General features: G+C 45.5%; 1 protein-coding gene across 2 annotated transcripts in view; it reads left to right on the forward strand.

Moving 5' to 3' along the window:
• DIP2B (disco interacting protein 2 homolog B) overlaps window positions 1–22,029 on the forward strand; it is a 68,174-nt gene extending 46,145 nt beyond the window's left edge. For both annotated transcript variants that reach the window (XM_074929781.1, XM_074929782.1), the window contains exons 11-38: window positions 235–358; window positions 883–992; window positions 1,730–1,832; window positions 2,805–2,869; window positions 3,143–3,236; window positions 3,771–3,890; window positions 4,682–4,796; window positions 5,393–5,532; window positions 5,738–5,874; window positions 6,165–6,245; window positions 6,749–6,876; window positions 7,433–7,547; window positions 8,508–8,709; window positions 9,081–9,190; window positions 9,315–9,395; window positions 9,946–10,069; window positions 11,057–11,178; window positions 11,771–11,882; window positions 12,349–12,458; window positions 13,076–13,206; window positions 13,798–13,966; window positions 14,964–15,134; window positions 15,591–15,652; window positions 15,791–15,848; window positions 16,418–16,492; window positions 17,093–17,270; window positions 17,443–17,566; window positions 18,056–22,029. In XM_074929781.1, coding sequence (XP_074785882.1) covers window positions 235–358; window positions 883–992; window positions 1,730–1,832; window positions 2,805–2,869; window positions 3,143–3,236; window positions 3,771–3,890; window positions 4,682–4,796; window positions 5,393–5,532; window positions 5,738–5,874; window positions 6,165–6,245; window positions 6,749–6,876; window positions 7,433–7,547; window positions 8,508–8,709; window positions 9,081–9,190; window positions 9,315–9,395; window positions 9,946–10,069; window positions 11,057–11,178; window positions 11,771–11,882; window positions 12,349–12,458; window positions 13,076–13,206; window positions 13,798–13,966; window positions 14,964–15,134; window positions 15,591–15,652; window positions 15,791–15,848; window positions 16,418–16,492; window positions 17,093–17,270; window positions 17,443–17,566; window positions 18,056–18,308 — 3,414 coding nt within the window. In that variant the 3' untranslated portion in view covers window positions 18,309–22,029. The remainder of the gene's footprint in view (window positions 1–234; window positions 359–882; window positions 993–1,729; window positions 1,833–2,804; window positions 2,870–3,142; window positions 3,237–3,770; window positions 3,891–4,681; window positions 4,797–5,392; window positions 5,533–5,737; window positions 5,875–6,164; window positions 6,246–6,748; window positions 6,877–7,432; window positions 7,548–8,507; window positions 8,710–9,080; window positions 9,191–9,314; window positions 9,396–9,945; window positions 10,070–11,056; window positions 11,179–11,770; window positions 11,883–12,348; window positions 12,459–13,075; window positions 13,207–13,797; window positions 13,967–14,963; window positions 15,135–15,590; window positions 15,653–15,790; window positions 15,849–16,417; window positions 16,493–17,092; window positions 17,271–17,442; window positions 17,567–18,055) is intronic.
• Window positions 22,030–23,076: the final 1,047 nt, after the last annotated feature.

Genomic DNA, 23,076 nt, shown 5'->3' on the forward strand with positions numbered 1-23,076 from the left:
GTTGTCGTTTGAGTTTCAAACCGTTGCCAGACACTGAATGTGGGGGGAGAAAGAAGAACCCAAAGGAAAGAGTCTTTGTGGGTGTGGGGGCTGGTTCTTCTTTTTCCTCCCCGTGTGATCCACAATGCTACCATCCAGTTCCCAGGGCGTTACCAGACCTTGGGTTTTGGTAAGGGGAAAGTTGACGTATGTCATCTTTAAACAGGAATGACGTTTGTCCCCCTCCTCCCTCAGGATGCTGGTGGTCAGCAGATTGGTTTTCTGCTGGGAAGCTGTGGCATTGCTTTGGCCCTCACCACTGAAGTTTGTCTGAAAGGGCTTCCAAAAACCCAGAATGGAGAAATTGTGCAGTTTAAAGGTTAGATTGATTCTATACTTGCTTCTGATTGTACTTCTCCCGTAGTTGAACTGTCTGAAAGTCGTAGTCAGACATCTGAATGCATTTAGGGGAGCAAAGGGAGCAGCTTTTCTGACAGCGTCACTTAACTGTTGTAGGTTTTACACACGTGGTGTAGATTGATCCATGTGTCTGACACAATTGCTTTGTTGTTCTGGAAGTCGCAGTGAATCCACCTCACAAGCCAGGCTTGTCCTCAGATCCCTTCGGTGGCATTTGGCAGGTTCAGAAGCACTTTTAGTAATGATACAAGCAGCTATATTTAGAAATACTGCAGGGATCTTTCCTGAGTAGAGGAAGTACCTTGTTGCCCACTGAACTCCCTGATGAGAAATTAGATGAACCTTCTGGCTAGTAGCTTGGCTTGGTATTTTCCTTGCGTAACTGAACTTGGACAAATGATGGGGTTTTAGTATATTCTTGCAGAATATAAATCCCTCAATAAATAAACTGATTTTAATATTCCACTTTAATTTTGGCTCTAGGTTGGCCCAGACTCAAATGGGTTGTGACAGATTCAAAATATCTCTCCAAATCTCCTAAGGACTGGCAGCCCAACATCTCAGCTGCAGGAACTGAGCCAGCATATATTGAGGTAAGTAGTGAAAGGGGAATAGAAAGTAGTTTCCGTGAGCTGAATTTAATGTTCTAATCACCAGAGAGATAATACTTCCACCTCACTACCTTAAACTTCCCAGTTTCTAGCCGCTGAAACAAGTCTTTCACTGTGTACAACCTGCTGTGAAGCTTATTTTAGTTTTGAATATCTTTGTGGCCTTGAGCGCTGCTCAAAATTAATTGGAGAACCCTGTTCTTGTTCCAGAAAGCCAGTAATTGAGACAACGGAGCTCTCTGAGATAGTGTACTTGATAACACGGATTTTGGAAACTACTTAAGCATTTTGAGTTTTCTGTTCTTCCTGGCAGAGCTTATTTTCGTGCGTACGCCTCAGTAAGGCAATTTCGAGGAATCGCAGTGGTTTAAGGAGTAACAGTAATTCGGCTATTCTAAAATTACAAAATGGCTTTTCAGTTTACTTATGGGAGCAGCAGGAGATGTGGTGAGAAGCAGTAACAGCGACATGCACACACACACACATTCAGTTGCCATCTCTCTCCTGCATCTCTGGAGTTAGCTGAGCGTGTTCGCCGCCTGAGTAACTGCTCTCAGGGTGAACCTTGCTGATACCTTTCTACAAGCAGGTACTTTTTTGAGTATGTCTCAGCAGCTTTAGAGAAACAAAACTTTATTTAATCTGGTTTCTGTGATTTTTCATTTCCTTCGCGTGTGGGATCCAGAGTTACACCCTGATGTCTTTTTCCTCTCCTGCAGTACAAGACGAGCAAAGAGGGAAGTGTAATGGGTGTCACAGTGTCTCGGATTGCCATGCTCTCTCACTGTCAAGCCTTGTCTCAGGCCTGCAACTATTCTGAAGGTAGGTGATGTCACAGAAATGGCAGAGGAATGAAGGTTCAGCAACGTCGTTTTTAGTGGCTGCCTCGTATTTTTAACAGCTGTCTGTGAGTCACCAACACACAATAGCGTCTGCAAAAAAAAAAAAAAAAGGATGGGGGTATTAAAAACCTGCAGATTAATTCTCCCCCAAAAGTGAAGACTATCTGTAACCTTTTCCATCCAAAACGACATCATTTTTATTGCCACAGTGAAGAGAAATAACAAGCAGGATTTGCATCATGTCTAGAAAGTGAAAAACCCTGTTCTGATGAATCCAAAGTGGAACATTTTCCAATGAGATTGAGTCTTCCTCTCACTCTACTGATCACCCATTAAAATATCTTTCCAAACTTTTGTTCCTGATGCTGTGTGTAAACACCCAAGCACCTCTTGCTGGTGCTGGACGAGTCGTGTGATGCTTTTTCGTTAACCCAGCTGGAAACTGCTGGTGGGAGCACAGAGAGTTCTGCTGTAGGATATGGTTTTGTAAATCGAGCTAATTTATATATCCACGACTGAATATTTTTAGAGCCATATGTCATGGTACTTTAAAATGCAGAGTTCGTCTTTTGGAAGCCATCCCTTTAATTCCCATTGCTCCTGGGAGTCGGCGCTTGAATGATGCTCTCTGCTCTCTTCCCCTGCTACTGCTCTCACATAATGAGGTGAAGACCCTGTTTGTTCTGCTGATGTCCATTACAGGCTGGGATGTAATTCTCTTGCAGCTTTCTGGGCTGTGTTCCTTCTCTTAGACTGATGTTCAGTCGTGTTATTTTGCATAACAAGGAGCTCTGACTAGTATCATCAGACAAACAAGGCTCTGCACTTGCTCCCCCCGTGAGTTCCTCTGCAGCAGATCTGACAGAGGCAAGCATAACGCTGATTCTCCCATAAATAGTGGTCACAGCTGTCGGGCACATTTCACTTCAAACTGCAACTTTTCTTTTACCAGGTGAAACGATAGTGAATGTTTTGGATTTTAAGAAGGATGCAGGGTTGTGGCATGGCATTCTAACGGTGAGTTGAGCCTGTAAAGACTTTCTGAAGCATTTCATAATTCTCTCATTGCAGCATTTGAGAACAGGTAGTGTCCCTCAACCACGTCAAGTCAACCATCTCTGTCCCTGCGAGAGCTGCAGTTCTCTGGGGGAAGTGTAGAAGCATCCTCAGTAAATGTAGATGAATTCCTGGTGGGGCAGGGGTCGATGGGGAGTGAGGGCAACTCCTCTTTCTGCTTGATAATGGGTTTTGTGAGCCCTTTTCTAAACATTTTTTTTTTTTGCTTCTCAGAATGTAATGAACAAGCTGCATACTATCAGCGTGCCCTATTCTGTGATGAAAACCTGCCCCCTCTCGTGGGTGCAGAGGGTTCATGCCCACAAAGGTAACCCTGTTCTACAACTTCAGCTTGGAAGTTCTCAGGATAAATGGGTGAGGGGTGTTAAAACCCCAGACGCCTTAGAGCCCCTCTTCTTGGTCTTCCATGACAAATCTCAAGGGCCAAAACTCTTAATTTCTAAATACACAAAGTCCTGATGCCTTGTGAGTGTCGATGAACTTGTTGGGGACCTCCTGACCTGTGTGCTGAAGCCGACACCTTTTATGAGACCAAAAAAAGAGTTGAGCACAGCAAGATTCACTGCTCCCCAGCCCTCAGCGGGGCCGTTCCGGTGGCGAGGGTGATTCCTGTGCGCTGGAGAAGGGCCTGCAATAGTGACAGACCCTGGCTCAGGTGGTGGGCAACTGGCCTGCGTGCCACAGCAGATGCTGTCGTATGTTGGGGTTTGCGGTTACTGCAGGCTCAATGAATTGAGGAATTTTCTCATTTGAGAGTGTTGGAGTGTGTATTCATGTGAAAATGACTCATGCAAAGCTTTTATTTGTCCTTATACGGGTTTTTTTTTGTCTTGGTTTGCAGCAAAAGTTGCTTTAGTCAAGTGTCGAGACTTGCACTGGGCCATGATGGCCCATCGAGACCAAAGAGACGTCAGTCTGAGTTCCCTGCGCATGCTGATTGTAACTGATGGTGCAAATCCTTGTGAGTATGCACATCCTGCTCTTCTCAGGAGAGGGGGTGCTTCGGTAGTTGTCTCTTAGGCTCAAGCTTAACTCCTTCCATAGATAGTTCCGAGATTATTTCGGCTAGGGCAGCTGTCTGCTCACACCCAGCTGTGGGTTGCGGTACGTGAGCACCAGGGCAGGGGGTTTCGGTGCTTTCACCCTGTGAGTAGGAGTTGTGAAAGATACTGCAGAGTAAGAAACGGGAGAGTTGAATGTAAACCAGAACTCTGGTAGATACAGGGAGATTGGTTTTAAACTGCTCACAGGGGATAAGCTTAAGGCTTTTAAAAAGAACTTTGAAGGGGGGAAAAAAAAATCCCCGGATAAATCTGTGAGGCATGCTGCTGGTGAAAAGGATTAAAGAATGTTTGTCTAGATGGCACCAACTGGGAGGGATACTTGGAATACCATTAGACCCACTTTGATTATCCATGCTGCATGGAAACAGACCCTACACGTGTGTGCTAATCGTTGGAGGTTTGGAAAGTATTTTAAGCCTCTTGTTGTACCGTGAGCGTGTAACAGCTCTGGAGCGAGCTGGGGGAGGAAGGCAGGCTTGTTCAAGAGAACGTGCCTGTTCCCAAGTCACCTTCAGCAGGCACTGAAGCACCTTTGTGGCTGATATCTTGGAAAATGTACCTGGAGTTTTTAGAAGAGATACAGCTATATACTCTGCAAATACACTGCACTTAAAAAGAAGTTATTTTACAGACAATTGATAACATCGAATTACCTAAAGTCATAGTGGTGTATTTTCTTTCTTCCCAGGGTCCGTGTCCTCGTGTGATGCCTTCCTGAGCTTGTTTCAGAGCCATGGGCTTAAACCAGAGGCGATTTGTCCGTGTGCCACATCTCCAGAAGCGATGACGATTGCCATACGGAGGTAACGGCCGTGCAGTGCTGCAGCCTGTTGGCTAGATTAAGTGATCCAGGCTGAGGTTTGTTCACGTAGTTGACTTCAGCTGACATTTACTCTGTGTGCTCAGGTATTCAAGTAGCTGAGTCGTTAAACATTCCTCCTCAGACACGAGTGCTTTTTTTCCCCCCCCCCCCCCCCTCTGAGAGGTGTGACAGCTCAACAGTGCCTGTAAGAACTGCACGCTGCTTTTTCCTGCTCCTCATTTACACAGCTAGTCTGGTACTTGAATCTGAGATGAGATTTAATAATCACTTTGGACTGAATTTTCAGTCTGTTTCTGTCCGTGGCTGCCTTCTGTAATAAATAGCCCTGGAATCATCTGGTCTGGGGTAAGCTGAAGAGCTGGAAGAAGAGTTACCCTCACCCAGGAATACGGTTTCCTACTTATCAATCGATGTGGCTCTTCTGGGAGGCAGTCTCTGTTGCCATCTCACAGTTTGAAATTTGTTATGCAAAGAAGAGACACTGAAATGTGCCTGTTTCTGTCGCTGCAATATCTTCATCGGAGTCATCACAGCCTGTATGCCTGATGTAGTGTATTGACTTTGTGTCCTCCAAAGGCCTGGGGTCCCCGGGGCACCGTTGCCTGGAAGAGCCATCCTGTCCATGAACGGGCTGAGTTTTGGTGTGATTCGTGTCAACACTGAAGATAAAAACTCTGCTCTCACTGTCCAGGACGTTGGCCATGTGATGCCAGGAGGTAAAACTGTGCAGGAGTCACCTCTAAGACCTTATTGCAAATGTTTTAGAAAAAGCACGGGTCAGAGTTCTGTCCCGCACCAGCCTGGGCTGGGGGAGGTTGGGCAGCCCCCGCGCGTGTCCTTGTGTCTGTCACAGCTCGGTGTGTCACAGCTGCCACCAGGCCCATCTCGGGGACCGTTCTCACGATGTGTAATTTGTCCTAGGGATGATGTGTATAGTGAAACCTGATGGACCGCCTCAGCTCTGTAAAACAGATGAGATTGGGGAAATCTGTGTTAGCTCCAGAGCGGGAGGAATGATGTATTATGGGCTGGCAGGGGTGACAAAGAATACCTTTGAGGTATGTATAGCAGAATGCATCTCTTCCCTGTGTAGAACTGATAGCCCTGTGTAATCTCTTGGGTTTGTAACTTAAGTGATAACGTTGTTTTTTAAAAAAGATACCCTGAAAAACTCCTCCCAGTTAGCTACACTCAGCGTTCCCCTTTTCTAAGTGCTAGAAGGTGACTGTGCCAAGGATTCCCTCTCCTCCTCCTCACTTCCCTCGCATACAGGGCGATTCTTGATGTGGGCAATGTTCTATCCTCAGGCAAATGCGCTTTGCTCCCAGTGTCGCCCCTTGTGTTGCAGGTTATCCCTGTGAACTCGGCCGGCTCTCCAGTGGGGGATGTGCCGTTTGTCCGTTCCGGCTTGCTGGGATTTGTTGGACCTGTGCGTAAGACGGTTTTTGAGCTCACACTGCATCTTTTGTTCATGCTAGGAGCCCTCAGGGTTTGAAAGAAAAGCATCTGGGTGCAGAAGTATGTGTAAGGACACTTTGCTGTGGTGAAGAGAGTTGAAAGTTAACGGGTTTGCCTGAGCCAGTAGGAGCCCTTCCTCTTCCAGCGTGTCGTCGTTACAGTCCCTTACTGTGGTGCTTGTTACATTTTTTAATTGCTAATTCTTCTTACACCCAAGTGTAAGAAGCTTTTTGTATGGCAGTTCTGCTGCCTGTGCTGGAATGTCTTGTCTTGCTGAGTGGCTCAGTTTAATCATAAACGGTGCGATTTAAAGTTTAATCATAAATGGTTTAATCGTAAATGATGTAATTGAGAAAGAGACCGTGTTTTATACAAATCCAATTGTCCTAGCCATAGTTATGAAATAGGCAAGTCGGAGACGTTTGAGTATTTGCTTTGTGTAAGTTACTCACAGATAATCTTTTTCTCTTTCAGGGCAGTTTGGTGTTTGTGGTTGGCAAAATGGATGGATTGCTGACAGTTAGCGGACGTAGACATAACGCTGATGACATCGTAGCAACTGGGTTGGCAGTAGAGTCCATAAAAACAGTTTACAGAGGAAGGTTAGCAAAATAAACCTTGCCCCTCCCCATAAGCCTCTGCACGTACTACAGCAAAACAGGATCTTTAGCATGATCTAAGTCTCTGTAGTAGCTGCTGGCTGACGCTCTGCAGCAAGGAAGAGTTTCATTAAGGTCCAAAGATACTTCGTTTTATTTAGCAGTTGTGGATATAATTTTCTAGATCCTCAGGCAGGGTTGGAGCTCTAAGACTTAACAGATTTTAAGCCCCCTGTGTCTTGGAGATACTTTTAAAGCTTTTCTTGCGCTGGTGATTTGCCACAGGTTGGAACAGAAATGTGGTAGCAGGTTGAGAGGACGGGGGGCTATGCCATGCAGGAATTTCACCAGAAGGTGGAATTAATCCCTTACCTACTTCACAAAATCTTTCCTTTTTGACTCAGTTTTAATTGTCTAATGTCTTTTCTCTGTCTTTGCCCCCCATGGGTTGGGTTGGTTTGTTTTTACAAGTTCTGTCTTTAGTCTGTTTCCTTGGCTTCCTATTCCCAAGGTGTAAAACCAGGATTTGTGCCAGTTATGGCTCTCCCCTTTCCCTTAGGATCGCTGTGTTCTCAGTATCTGTCTTCTACGATGAGAGGATCGTGGTGGTTGCAGAGCAGAGGCCGGATGCATCTGAAGAGGACAGTTTTCAGTGGATGAGTCGAGTGCTGCAGGTAATTCCCCGTACTTGGGCGGACGAGGGGAGTCTGCGCAGTTTTTCAGTGTGTGGCAGATCAGAGGCCATCAGCACGCCCCAGATGGGAAGGGCACAGGCTCACGATCCCTCTTGGCACAGGGTATTTTGACAGGGTCACAAGCTGGGTACATCTGCTCTGTACAAGCTGTTCTCTTGCGTCCTCAAGGTCCTGGGAAAGCGGCTGCGACGCAGAACAGCGAAGGCTCTGACCAAGTGGTCAGCGCTGTGACTGTGTAGAGACACGCAGCTCCCTCTCAGCACTGCAAAGCAGACCCAGTGCTTAAGCCTAGGAGTTCTGCTTTTAGTCAGGGATCATGCTGGTGTTTAAAGTTAAGCTTTAACACCGCCCTTATCTTTGGAGATGAATTTTCAGCAGGGAGACAGTAAGCAGAGAAAGGTTAAAACAGCTGAATGAATTTAGTCCTAAGAAAGCAGAATGAGTGGCAGATACTTTGAGAGCTGCCTGCATTGCACGTATGTCGTTCTTGGGAGTGATGGTTCAGGTTGTGAAGTGTGCAAACTGGGGAGAAAAATCAGGGAAGTACCTGGTGGTCTGAATAATGTATTAGATTCCTGAAAGCTGAGGCGGACAAAAAAGGAACAGAGTGTGATGGTTCAGAGGAGACAGATGGATAAAATCCCAAGATCAAAATCATATGATTCATCAAGCAACTGTGTATATTTTGGGATTTTGGTCATGAAAGATTTAAAAATGGCTTGCTTGTATATGAAATGGTCTATAAAGGCAGGGATGCTGACGAGCGCTTAACTCTACACAGAGCTCACCGATGGTAGAGGTGGAGAGGCAGCGACTGACTTGCTCCTCCAGCACCTTGTCAGTGCAGGGATTTGTCTCGCAGTGTGTCAGTGCCACCAGAAGCAGCAGGCTGTCTGCAGTGGCACCAGGAATCCAAGTGACCATCTTTCCTTCCCGTAGGCAATTGACAGCATTCACCAAGTGGGTGTATATTGCCTTGCTCTCGTGCCAGCCAATACGTTGCCAAAAACTCCACTGGGCGGGATCCACATCTCTCAAACCAAACAGCACTTTCTGGAGGGCTCTCTGCACCCGTGCAACATCCTCATGTGCCCGCACACGTGCGTGACGAACTTGCCAAAACCCAGGCAGAAACAACCAGGTAACACAAGGCCCTTTTGTTTAATTTAGTGAAGTGAAGGTCACGATCTCAGACCTAGCGTCGGCGGTGTCACACAGCTTCCTCTGTGTCCTGCTTGCTGGGGACCAGAGCCTGTCTTGTGGCCTGTGGCTGGGCCGTGTTTGAGGCCTTTCTTTGCGTGTGCCAGTCAGGAATTTTGATTCCTACCTTTGAACTCATGGGGATTCTTTCTACTGAGGGATAGGAGACTTCTGAACTCTTCTTGGCCAGGAGCTGTGGGATCCTACAGAGAATCTTGGCACCTTTGCTGCCCTGCACATTGCAGCTCTGGGCCAGCTTCTTCCCATTTGTGTTAAAAGTCCCCATTTCACGTGGCTGCTCTTTATCACCAGGCGTTGGCCCTGCCTCTGTGATGGTGGGGAACCTGGTTGCTGGGAAGCGTATTGCCCAAGCCTCTGGAAGAGATCTTGGTCAAATCGAAGACAACGATTTAGTTAAAAAGGTAAATCAGTATTTGTTACAGCTAGAGAATGAGAAAGAATTTCCCCTGCAGCTGAACACAAAGCAGCAGTGTGAAGCGCTCTAAGTAGAAGCACTAATATTTAATTACTGCCTCTCTGTTCCAGCACCAGTTCCTGACAGAGGTGCTACAGTGGAGAGCTCAAGCAACTCCTGACCACCCACTCTTCCTTTTGTTAAACGCCAAGGTACAGTCAGGCCTGAGCTGTTGGGCTCTAAGGTCCACAACATGTTATTTCGTGCAAGTTTGAGACTCTGCTTAAAATCCTTTGTCCACTCCAGGGTCCTCCATGTAGTGTCTCTGTCAGATTTTTGCCCATGGATTGTAACTTGAAACGTGAATCTTTGAACCTGTAGGTCGCTTCATCTAAACGACTCTCGTGGTTCAGTGCTTCATTTTAAAACGGAGCCTGTTTGTAGGTCCCACTGGTTCCTGTATCATTTAATGGTGTATCCCTGTTGAGTATATTCTGGCAAGGTTCTGGTGCGAGAAGACCTGAACTTGACTCCCTGGAAGGTAGAATTTTCTAGAGCAGATCTAACTCCATCTCTATATTTCGATATTGTGGTGGATAAATGGCTCGTTGAATGCCAGCAGTCTATAGGTATAGATAACTAGTAGCTATAGACTGACACTAGCAAGCAAGTTTGGTTTGGTTTTTTTCCTTTGCGGCGACCATTTTACTGACACATGTGTTGTGCCAGGCCCTGTTTAGAGCATTTTTGTCTCTTTTCAAGGGAACTACTGTGTGCACAGCCACCTGCCTTCAGTTGCACAAAAAAGCCGAGAGAATTGCATCAGTTCTGTGTGACAAAGGACATCTCAATGCAGGAGACAATGTGGTGCTTCTTTATCCTCCTGGTAAGCAAGTTTGAGTAACGGCTGCATCCCGCTGTGGAAATGCAGCCTGGGCTGTCTTTGAAATCTCGTGGAGATCTGGAAATACAGGAGGGATCACTGAAACAGCGATGCCTTAGGGACTGCATAACTCCCTGACGTAGTTTTGCCTCCGGAGAGGGCTGTCCTAACGCCTTGCAGTTGTAGACTCAAACTTTGTTTCTCTGGAGTTTTGGAAAAGCCAGTTTGTACCTTCTCACTCCTGGCCAGATCTTGCTGTGCCATCGAGGACTTCTGTGGTTATCGAAGGTCCCTGGTATGACACGTTCTCTAGGAGGTTGTTAGAAACTTGTGACTGCGCTGGGTGTGCTGGGGAATTGTGCAGGTGGCCCTCCCAGAGGCTCCGCAGCTCCTGGGCTGCTCGGATCTTGTTTGTCTGAAGCCACGTGGCCAGTTGCCAGCTCTTCACCCAGGGAAAGCCCGTAGTTTGCCCTGAGAAATGACAGGGTGGCTTCTGGTGGAGGCTGGTGCCGACAGCGAGCGGTGCAGGACGCGGGCACGTGCCCGAGGGCACTGGGGGCCTTTTCTGCCGTGGTGGGCCAGGAGTGGCCGTGGCGGAGGCTCCTCTGGCCCGCTGGGGCCAGCAGCACCCAGCTTTGCCGCTTGGCCGGAGACGCTCACTGCTAGCCAGAGCTGCTCTCTGGTGGGTGTGCTTCTTGCCCTGCCAGACAGTCCTTTTTTTGTCCTGACTGACTTTCGAGCCATTTGACACTTGGGATGATCTTTTCCTGTACGATGGATTTGATTTGTTGGTGGTTGGTGCTCTGTGCTTTCCCAGTCCCCCATCCCCGAGCTTTCTTAGCATCCTTGTGCTGCCCTCAGTGCCCGGACTCTGCTGCTGTTGCTGTGGGCTAGTGTGTGAACCTCCAAATGGCAACGGTACCTGGCCCTTGGAGAAAGAGGGGGGCCATCCGCCAGTGTCCTCCACTACAGCCTCTCGTGTCCTTGCAGGCATTGAGCTAATCACCGCCTTCTATGGCTGTTTGTACGCTGGCTGCATCCCCGTGACCGTGAGACCGCCCCACGCCCAGAGCCTCACTGCTACGCTGCCCACTGTGCGAATGATCGTGGAAGTGAGTAACGGGGCTGCAGCCCTCGCTGCTTCGCCCTCGCGGACTCCAGTGGTTCACGCAGGTGCCCAGACCCCCCCGCTGTGCGTGTGGCAGCAGGGCCCGGAGCACATCTCCCAACCGAGGGATGGAGTTTCCTTTGTAAAACACAAGAGAGAACCGCCTCTCCCTATGTGGCAAGACAAATCCCTGTAAAACAGGGGGGTTCTGACAGATACCAACGTGATGTTACCACCTAAACCGTCCCATGGACGCTCCTTACTGCTGGGCGAGTGCAAATCCCGCTGTTAGTTCCTTTCCGAGCCCAGTAAGCGGGAAAGGACCATGGGGGAGAGAGCTGGATGTAGGCTGGGCGATGCTCTCACCTGCTCCAAAGCTCCTCACGTGGTTCTTTGCGTTTTAGTCTGCGTTTGAGGTTTTAGTGAAGGGAGAGGAGAGCGCAGTGTGTTGCCAAGGCCAAAGGAATTAATGCAGGTTTGCTGGGGGAAGCTGCTTGCAGGTGGTAAAATACACTCCCTGAACATCAAATCTTGCAATGACAGTGCCACTGGGACATGCTTTTGTCTTTTTTTTTAGTAAGTATTTATCTTTTTAGGTCAGCAAAGCTGCCTGTATTCTCACAACCCAGACCTTAATGAGACTACTGAAATCCAGAGAGGCAGCTGCTGCTGTAGATGTGAAAACCTGGCCAACCATCATTGACACAGGTGTGGTCCGTGGGCTGAAAAACTTTTTGAGGTTCTGTGCAGGGGTTACCATTGACTTCCGAAGGGACTGTCCCCCATTTCAGGTGCTACTGGATGGCTCTTAACAATCTGAATATTTAGAGAAACTATCCAAGATATAAGCTAGGTCTGACCTTGTTTACCACATCTCTTCTGCATTTGTTGTGCTATGCATGGAAAATAATATTACTGAAAAGCCATGTTGCAGACAACTGCTAATTTCCTTAAGACAAGAGCGAGTTGGTCTCTTCTCCCTTTTCCTGAGAATAAATGATTTTCTACGTGAGAACTTTGGCAAGAGTCTTGTCATACAGTAGTCTGTCTCTTTTGGAAAGAAAATTAACAGAAAGCTTTATGATCCATCTTGGGCTTTTCGAAAGTTGTGTTCTCCTTTCAAATACCACTTCAGTAATCAAAAATTAACCACGTTTGTTCCTCTCTTGTACAGATGACTTGCCCAGGAAGCGGCTGTCTCAGATCTATAAGCCACCTACCCCTGAAATGTTAGCATATCTAGATTTCAGTGTTTCCACAACAGGCATGCTTACAGGAGTAAAGGTACAGTAAAACATTTTTAGAAGGTGGGGTTTTTTTGGTGTCTTGTCTTTGCCTGATACTCTGAACCACCTCTCCCCTTGCCCTCCCCTAGCTCTCGTAGCTTAAACCAAGACCCTGCTTTCCCTCCGAGCTGTGGATTCACTGCAGACAAGGCAGTGTGACTTTGTGCTGAGGAATTAGTTCCGCAGCGTAGGAAGACGGGTCCCTGCCGTGGGCATTGGGAGTTCTGCTGCTGCCTCCCACTGGAGAGCTGCCTGTCAGGAGAGCAGCGAGCGATGCGATGGCAGAGCTGGGAGCTGCCGCTTTCCCCCACCCAGAGCAGAATAGGAAATGCAGTTGGCAGAGGAGAGGATAAGAAACTGAAAAATGACAGCCCTAGGCTGGAGGCCGAGCGCCCGAAGCCTTCAGGCAGCAGCTGTTGGTCTCCCTGTTTCTGCTTTACGTGGAGGGTCCCGCAGTGCTCTGCCTCCCCCTGCGGAAGATAAAGGCAGAAGAAATGTAGTTTATGGAGCAGAGTTACCAAGGCAAACCTGTCTTCATTCCCCCCAACCTGCCCTGATGAAGTCCCGTTTGATGTCCGTGAATTTCAGCAGGGTTTCTCTGTCTCTTGCCTGCAGATGTCCCACGCAGCAGTGAGTGGCCTGTGCAGGGCGATCAAGCTGCAGTGTGAGCTCTACTCCTCCCGGCAGATCGCAATTTGTCTTGACCCCTATTGTGGACTAGGGTTTGTGCTCTGGTGCCTTTGCAGGTAGGACTTGAGAGGGGGAGAAGGGAAAGATTAACTTTTGACTGGTTATAAATGGGAGATGGCAGCCCATGTCCTTAGCTGGTGTAATTACAGACAGATTATGTTGACATTACCAAAATGACTAATTTACAGTAAGGGGAGAATTTGTCTTTGAACTGACAATAATATGTTGTTCCCTTTTCCTGCAGATTAGCAAGATGTTATCCTGTCTTGATTATGTGTATTTGTGCTGCCAAATATTACTGGCTCCAGAATGTTTCTCTTGCTTTTCTTCCTTGATTATATGTTGCAGTAGGGGAGTTTGCGTTCTGTAAACTGTGTGGTTGAGCCAGTTCTCTTCCTTCGCTCTGACAGTGTGTGTGCACATTTGTGTGTGTGTAGATGGTTATTCTTGTACAGTAAGTTGTATTTTTAAAACCGTGTTGCTGCAGAAGGTGGGCATTGGAGCTATTATCAGTTTGCCTCAGCTGCAGAGTCCCACAACCTGCTTTTGGTCTAGCAGGAATGCAACATGAAAAATAGATTAAATATTCATTTTAAAGATAACTACGTGCTGCACAAAAGTGTTTTCTTTCTTAATGTTCTTCACAGCGTGTATTCTGGACACCAGTCAATTTTAATTCCTCCTATGGAGCTGGAATCCAATCTTTTTCTCTGGTTATCTACTGTCAGCCAGTATAAAATAAGGGACACTTTCTGTTCCTATTCAGTCATGGAACTGTGCACAAAGGGACTTGGAAACCAAGTTGAAATGTTAAAGGTAAGAAATGTTTCCTGAAGGTTATGTTACGTAAATAAAGGAAACTGTGGTAGTAAAGCGAAGTGATAGGATTGTTAAATACAGCAGTTTTCCTGTTGCACGAGTCGCCAGCCCACAGCTTGCTCAGAAATCAAAAGCAGCAAAAAGCGTTTGCAGCCCCAGGAGATGAAAAGGATTGAAGCTGAGCAGCGCTGCAGCGTAGGTAGCACGTTGCTAGTGAGTGTCAGAGAGTGCTGGGCAAACCCTGACGAGAGGACGCCGGCAGCAGAAGGCTGTGCAGGAGAAGTGCTTATGTAAGAGTCTGCAGTGGAGGCTCAGACCAGCACATGATGGAGAGCACACGTTAGGCAGTTTGCTAAATAGAGGTGTTTTCTCCTTGGAGATAAGAGGAAGGGAAAAAAAAAAAAACAAACCTGCATGAAACACTTGGGGTGGCTTTTTGCATGGGGTTTACTGAAACAGTGTCCTTCCATCTGTGAGATGAAGGGCCAGTCTTGTCCTGAAGGTGTCTGGTTAAACAGCCTAAAGCACAGATTGGAGCAGCTGAGTCGGTGCCTTCATGACTGTGTCTAGAAATAACGGTGGGTTCTGGTCCCAGTTTTGTTGAAGACTCGGTGTAATCCCAGTAAATGACTTCACTCTCACTTGGTTTTGCTTTCCATCTGTATAAATAGTGAATATCAGATGTAATCTTAGCCGAAAAGCACTGCAGAAGCACGTGATGCCACGCTCTGTGGCAGAGGAAGAAGCACTGTTAATGCATATTTTGTTCTAGCAGAATTTCTAGGCTCTGGTCAGACACATTTTGTAAGTACAAATAAAAGCTGAAAAGAGGAAATAACTCGAGCACAATAACAGGGTTTGTGCTGCATTTCCCAAGTAATTTCCAGAGCTAGAAAGCAAATGTCACTTGGTGTGAGGGGACAGACCGTGGTGCGGTGTGGCAGAGGTAATTAGCACATACAGCCCTTTGCACTCATTTGTGGCTTCTTTGCAGGCACGAGGGATTAATCTGTCCTGTGTCCGGACTTGTGTGGTAGTTGCAGAGGAACGGCCACGAGTTTCTCTCACTCATTCCTTCTCCAAACTCTTCAAAGACATCGGCCTGTCCTCTCGGGCTGTGAGCACCACCTTTGGCTCTAGAGTCAACGTTGCCATCTGCCTGCAGGTAAGGCCAGAAACTCCTGGTCCACACCCGCCCCCCCTCAGCATGGCCCGACATCTGCTTTGTAAACAGCTGGCACAAGGTTTTAGCAGCTTCTCTTGTTTTCAGCTGCCAGATTATGTCACAGATGTTCAAAGCAGCTGAAACGTGACGTTAGAGAACTGTTTATTTCCATGTAAACGATGGCTCTGCTTGCCCCTGGGCTGATAACTGAGCGCTGGGGCTGCCTCTGAAGCAGCTCCCCCCTTCCCAGAGGTGTGTCCCACACTGGTGTTACGCTCAGCTTAGAGAGAAAATAACCAGTTTGCTGAAGGGATTCTCTTTTTGCAACTGCAAAGAAATGTGAATGTGAATTTTGCTGCCAGTAAGAAACCGCTGGAAATGTTTATGAGCTCAGGCAGGAGCTACCCTGACTTCTGTAGATATATGAATTTATTAAAAAAATGGTTAATTCTGCAGGGAACATCTGGGCCTGATCCCACCACGGTGTATGTAGATCTGAAATCCTTGAGACATGACAGGTACAGCAAGTTTCCTTAAACTTATTTACTAACTCTCTATAAAATGTCACGTTGGTACTGAGCTATTGCATCGCTCAGTAGATTTCAGCTTTTTTTTTTTTTTTTTTTTTCCCCTGACAATGTTTTCTTTACCTTCAGAGTACGGCTGGTGGAAAGGGGAGCTCCTCAGAGCCTGCTGCTTTCTGAGTCGGGGAAGGTAATTCCGTGTTGTTACCCAGGGGGGCAGCGAGGGCAGCTGTGTCACCAGGGAAGGCAGCCCTGTGGCGTGGCACGAGGTGACAGAGGGTTACACTGCTCCTCCAGAAAGTCAGTTTGATTTATGATGAAGCATCTGTTGATTTAGGAGCATCATTTGCTGAAACAATTGGGAGAATTGCTTCTGTTTACAGTAAATGAACCGTATCAAAAGTGTTTGCTGCCGTGTCCTCGAAATCAGCACGCATTTGAGATTGACTGTACCTGTCACTTCCTTCTTTAAACGGACTAACAGATGGTTCCCAGTAGATTTTAACACTGAATTCTTCAGAATCAAGATCTAGCAATATTTACAGGCTCAGAACACTTTAGCTTTGTGGCTCTGGAGTCCCGGAATCCATTCACAGGGTTAGCATTCATTCCGTGTGCGTGTCCTGGCATGTTTTATACCTGTTTGTAATTTCTGTGGTGAAATCATGCCTTTGCAGAGGTGAAGGAGAGCCTTTGTGGTTTAGTTGTTCGTGAAGATAATTCGCATAAGGATTCCATATTCCTTCTTATGATCTTTAGATTTTACCCGGAGTCAAAGTCGTCATTGTTAATCCTGAGACCAAGGGGCCTCTTGGAGATTCTCATCTTGGGGAGGTGAGTGCAGATTTCTCGCTGTGGGTACCTTCTCCTCTTGTCTGCTGCTTGAGCTGTGTTCTCTCTGTTCGATTATGTAAGTTGCTGGGTGACAGTTTGTGAGTGGTAATGCTTGCAGGCCTTTTTAAGCTGAGTTACTGCTGGAGTGTTCAGAATTTGGCTGTGTTATTTTACTGTCAAGTTTAGAGAAAAAGAAAGCCTACTAGAAAGGAAGGCTGATTGCACTCTAAATCTTGCATAACTGGCTTCCAAATCTAATTTACATCTTGCTTTCCTTATCTTGATTACACACCAGTATGTCTGATCTGTGTTGATAGATTATTATCAGGTTTTGGACTTCACATGTTATAAAAATCTGCAGTTTATTTACTCAGTTAATCCTCAGTTTACACTTATTAGGGGAGTAGATCTGCAAGATGCATTTTGAAGAGTCTACAGGGTATTTGGAGGCTTGAGCTAAATGCAAAACATTTTTGGAACTGGAAAATCTTCGATAAAAAGAGAACCTTCTTGTCACACTTATTATCTTGCTTCATTTTAATACTCGACAGATGCTTCGGTTTCGTAACGTGTGGATCTGTTTTTCCTTTCTCTGTACAGATTTGGGTTAATAGCCCACACACGGCCAGTGGCTACTACACGATTTATGACAACGAAACCCTCCAAGCTGATCATTTCAACACTCGTCTGAGCTTCGGGGACGCTGCTCAGACGCTCTGGGCTCGGACTGGCTACCTCGGGTTCGTTCGCCGGACGGAGCTGACGGCTGCCAGCGGAGGTATGGCACAAACCACTCTTTTATCTTTGAAACGAAGATGAAGAGGTTGCTTTTATACTCTGCACCAGCCAAGTCCTGATCCACGTGTCTGGAGACAAGAGACGCTTTGTTTTATCTATCTTTGTTGTCTGTTTTCACTGCATGCAAACCCTTTCCCATCTCTCCTCTCCAGAGCGCCACGACGCACTGTATGTTGTTGGAGCACTGGATGAAACTTTGGAACTGAGGGGGCTGCGTTACCATCCAATCGATATTGAGACCTCTGTCTCTCGAACGCACAGGAGCATTGCTGAATGGTAAAACAGCCGTGAAAAAAACTAGCTGGAAAGTAGCAGTGTTTATGCAAAGATGCAGGGTTTAATAGAAAAAAAAAAAACAAACAGATTCAGATACTTTTTTGTGCTACTGTGAGCAAGTCGTGCACCTCATTTCCCATCTGTAGATCAGAATAATACTGGGCTGACTGCCTCGGTGTTTTCTCGCAAGCCTTAATCCAAAATAGAAATTATTTCCTGCTTTGTGGTGTAAAGAACCGTTTATATTTGGGTCAGTGACAGCAGCGTTTGGTTCGTGTCACCCTGTGATAACGTCCGAACTGATCTTTGACATGTTGGGAGTAGGTGGCCTTGGAGCCAGGTCGTTTGGAGATGGAGCCCAAAGCACATGGTAAACTCCCATCTCCAGAGAAACCACTGTAAACTCTGAAGCTTTACGTTTGTGAAAGCAACTGGGGTTTCTGTTTGATATTTTTTTTCTTTTTTTTCTTTTTTCTTTTTTTTTTTTAGTGCTGTGTTCACGTGGACCAACTTGCTGGTGGTGGTTGTGGAGCTGTGTGGCTGTGAACAGGAAGCCCTGGATTTAGTTCCTCTCGTCACAAACGTGGTCCTGGAAGAACATTATCTCATCGTGGGAGTGGTGGTGGTGGTGGATCCTGGCGTTATCCCTATCAACTCCAGAGGGGAGAAACAGCGAATGCATCTCCGTGACAGTTTCCTGGCTGACCAGTTAGACCCCATATACGTGGCCTATAACATGTAACGTGTGTGGGGGGAAGTGATGGTCAGAAACTTTGCGGGACCACTAAATGACAGAGGGTGGCTATAGAAATGAAGCTGGTGAAAATTACTAATACTTGATATAAAGTTTGAGATTGCTGCCACATTCCCTTCATCTCATCCTGCGGCGTTAAGGTCACGTTAACTCCCAACGGACCAAAGGCAATGTGGTAGGCAATGGAAAACGTTTGTAACAGTTTACTGAAATATTAGCTTTATAGAAAATGCAAAGTTTGACAAGTGTGTGAGCTACGAAATTCCTAAGGCCTTTACAGTAGTGTTACTTTTTTCATCTGTTGTACATATTTGTATTTTTATCTAATACTGTTTTAGGATTCTATAAGGGGAGGGTTTATTTAGTTAAGATAATAAACTATTAAGAAAAGGGTCATCAGAGTTCTGCAGTTCCCTACTATATAACGTACTTTGCATCTGTACTGTAGCTATTCACTCCGTGGGATCACACAACTTATTTAAAATTGTGCCATGACCAAATCAATAACTTACGGAATCTAAGAGTTACTTATTCATATAGATATTTCTTGAATTTAAAAAAAAAAAAATTGCCTATATTTTAAATATGTAAATATTATTATACATAATTCACTTAGATAGAAAATTAACTTGGATAACGATGACAGCTGAAGGTAGAAATTTTTAAGGGCGAGTAACTTTTGTGGTCCTTAGCATAATGACATTTGGTTAGACAACTAATGTGAGTTACACACATCTTCTCTCACAAGTTTTCTTATTTCAGGTATGTAGTCTTTTATTGCTGGCCAGAAGCGTGTCATAGCGTGTAGAAACCCATGATTTTAAGGCACATCTTTCTAAAAGAGGCTGAATTTAAACTGTGACCTGGAATTTGGTAGAAATCGCAGTGCAAGTCCAAAATGCTCAACTGAAATGATGCACCTGAACGACAGCCTCTGCCTCCACCCTCTGTGGCACCTTGTGCTTAAAGGGGGGGGGGGAAGCTTTAGATTGACACACAGTTAAATTCACTGTTTGTGCAATCCAGTCATTATTCTGTTCAGTTCCCTCTTGTAGAGCCAGAAACACTGTAAAGAGGCTTTAATGTAAACTGGGAGGCAACCACCCAGTTTTCCTCAAAGCATTCACTGCAGAGAATTGGGTAATTCTGGGGTTTGAGTGCAATTTTTCTTCTCCAGGAGGAGGCACAAAAATGAGACAGGGCAATTCTGGTAAACACGTCATTAAATAACTTTGTGAAGATTAATAACCCGGCCTTCAAAAGTACTGTGTGGGTTTTCACATGAGTAAATGCAGAGAAACAAAAGCCTTAGAGTAGGGGGTATAAACTCTCACTGTTGGGGAGCAATTGCACGCCAGGCTGAGGGAGAGACGGTGTTTAAGCTTTGACTCAAAACTACCTTTCTTTCATCTAATACCTTAATGTTTTAAGAACAATCAAATTTCTGTGGGTCTTAAGAAAATACAATTTTGGAAGCAATGAGAGCTGATACCAGATACTGCAACGGGCTTTTCCGAGTCCCATGTGGTATACAGTGTCCATAAACTTGTTAAAATGTTCCGGATTACCTCATTCAAGGTTTCCTAGGCAGTTTTTAACAGATCCTGTGGCAGATCCCAGTGTAGCTGTAAGCAAACCTGTGAAAAACTCCTCCTGCATTCTGTTAGTTCTTCACTGAACGCAGGAGCGTTAAAATTTAGGTAAGAAGTTCCAATTGATGTTTTTGAAAAACGTTTGGTTGGGGAATAGATTTAGAAACTGGAAGTTGATGGCTACCGCTTGCCGTAACAGAGTCCTTTGCAGGTCACAGGGGCACGTTTCTGAGCAATTTCTGTTTGTGTATCACCCGCAGCAGTAAGACACCCCAGCAGATGCAGCTGGGATGGTGTCGTGCTGCTGCCCGGGTGTGAACAGTGGTTCTGTCAGCAGCAGGGATACTGCCTGGGCTCTTTGTGTCCTAAAATACCTGTGCACGAAGCCTTTAATGTATTAACTTCCGACAAAACTGGCCACGAAGCGAGGAGAGGTGTAACTGTGACTCATACAGTTAGTACTGCAACTTACTGAGGGTGTAAAGTGCACAACAGTTGTTCTCCCTCTTCAGCCAGCAAAGTCTTGTTATTACACATTATGCATCACTTTATTTTTTTCACGTTTTCTTGCACAGCAAAGTGACTTGCAGTTCAGCTTCACTTCATTGTTGCCCATTCCAGAAAAAATTCTGATGGTCTCGACCTTTTTCTTACTCAAAGCTTTAGATAAATTGTTTCAACAAACACTTGATTTGTCCACTGAAGCGGATTTGAAGTACAATTCTAGGATTCTCTTTTATTTTTACTTGTGGTTTTTCAGCAATAAAAAAAGGCATGTATTAATTTGATCAAAGATGCCCAGTATGTGGCAGATCGACTTTCTGAAATGACATTTTTGAATGGCATACTGAATTTTTTATTTTTTTTTTTCCCCCCTGGTTTTTATTTGGTTAGGTTTCTTACGGTTTGGGTTTTTTTTTTCTCTTGCAAGTTTACTGTGTACTCTTAGTCTTTATCCTGGCCTGTTACATTTCTCTCTGTTGGAGAGCTGTGAGTTTACAGTCCTGCCCCAAGGCCGAGATAACATTCCACTCCCCATGGCCAGGAAGTGACACAGAGCAGCTGGCCACTCTGACTCTATCGAATGCTTCTGTCCGTGTGTGGCACGGTGAAAAGCGATGTCCTGGAGAGGAGGAAGTGTGGAGCTGTGAATCTGGAAGCCCCGATTTCAGACTCCAGCTCTGCTCATGACTTGCCCCGAGGGCCCTTCCACAGGTCATTTCACTCCTTCAGTTTCTTCCTCCGTAGATGAGGACGTGAGCTAATCCTTACAACATCCCTGTGAGGTAACGCACTGTACAGCACTAAGTGCTAAGTATTTTTCATTGCTAGCCTCGTTGAGGTTGGGGTCAGTTTGTTCTTCCAAACTGATACGTGATTACTTGGTTGTCGTGGGAGGGCTCTTGGAAGACGCAACCGTTCCGCTTCCCAGCGGTTGCTCCGTATCTTTCCATACAAAACCAGACAGAAATGGTTAACTTCAGAAAATTGGCAGGGCCGCCGAGGTTGCCTGCTCAGGTTCAGAGGTGGGTGCTCTTCCACCACTGCTGAGCCGGGTGTTGAGTCCCCAGAAGCAGACTCTCCGTGCCACTTTGACTTTGCAGCGTAGCCAGCTGCAGAAGGCAAATGATTTCCTACCGTTGGCCATCAGATTCCAAGCTGTAACAGCTGCAGTGAAACTTAAAAAAAAAAAAAAACCTAGGAATTCTTAACGCTTTGAGCTAAAATATTTTGTATGTCTTACTGTCGATGAATGTTCCCTAAGCAAAATACGTTGGGTACAGATAATTTCAAGTCCTCGTTTTGTTAAAATTTGCACTGCATTTCTGATTTAAATAAATGTAATTAAGATGCGTCCTACTAACTGTCCTAAAAAGAAGGTTGTAAAAAACAAGATAAATTTTACCCCTAGATGCAATTTTTTCTTTTAATTTCTGTCAACCTATTTACCATTGTCAAATTCAGACTACAGCATTATGTAATTATGTATAAAGTTTTTATTTATTTAAAATTAGATTAGATATACATTTTTAAATTTAACATCTGGCTGGACAGTGTTTCATTAACGCATTGATTGTGTTTCCTTTGTCTTGTGTTAATAAATATTGATGCCTGATTGCTTGCTTAGTTCTTCATCTGCCGTTTCTCTGAAAGAATTTTTTTTTTTTTTTTTTTAAGGAAGCAAACACGGGTTAGCATTTATCCTGGTGAAAGGGAGAACTTGTGAGTATTTTTGCAGATACGTTGTGTCACTTGTATCTAGAAGTGTGAGACTTGGAGCTGTGATGAGCTCCCTGTGCTGCCAAGGCTGGGCACAGTCAGTACCTGCAGCTGAAACCAGAGTTACACCTGAGCTCACTCACTGAGGGTGAACTAGATCCAGTTTTAAGCATGACCTACCTTTATTTAAGAGTTTATTCGGTTTCTAGTTAGAATTCAGGATTGCTGTGTTCTGTTTTGAACTGGAATTCAACAAGAGATTTATAGACTCTTTAATTCTGCGATTCCCAACAAGGTGTTGAGGGGTTTTGCCCTCTGGAGGGTTGAAGTGACGAGCTGATGAAATAGAAACTGTGGTGGCGCTTGAGATGTAATCTCTGCCGTCTGAAACTTAACCGTGGAGTTTTTATGAAGAATTATTTAAAATAACTCATAAATGTTAAGGTGCAGTTTAGTACCACTGAGGATGTAATTAATATTATAATCTAACACCAGCTGCTCTCCCTGTGTGTGCCTACTGATGGTTGTATATTTCTGCGTAAAGACTAAACTTAGACACGTTATTTCCTACAAATGATGAGTAGGAATTTTACCATGGTTTCTTTTGAAAACATTTCAGTAAATATTTCCTGTATTTTAAAATTATTTTGTTAATATTGGGGAAACATCTTTTAAAAAAAAATAAACCCCATCTAACTAACTTTAAATTGTTATATTAACCAAGTAAATTGAAATAGCCAGTAAATGTTGCCTTTCCATAAACACACTTAGAACCGAGTGATCGAGTTTCCCAAGTGTCTGAGTCACAGCTCCAGCCCAGGCACCTTCTCTGGTATCGTGGTGTTCTGCAGCACGAGCTGAGTCCTAGTTGTGTGGGTAAAACTCTGCCTAATTCTTGGGAAGACTGACCTTGAGACTGAAGCTTTTCAGCAGCAGCTGTGGAA

The sequence above is a fragment of the Athene noctua genome, chromosome 30 (assembly GCF_965140245.1).
Source record: "Athene noctua chromosome 30, bAthNoc1.hap1.1, whole genome shotgun sequence".
NCBI lineage: Eukaryota > Metazoa > Chordata > Aves > Strigiformes > Strigidae > Athene > Athene noctua.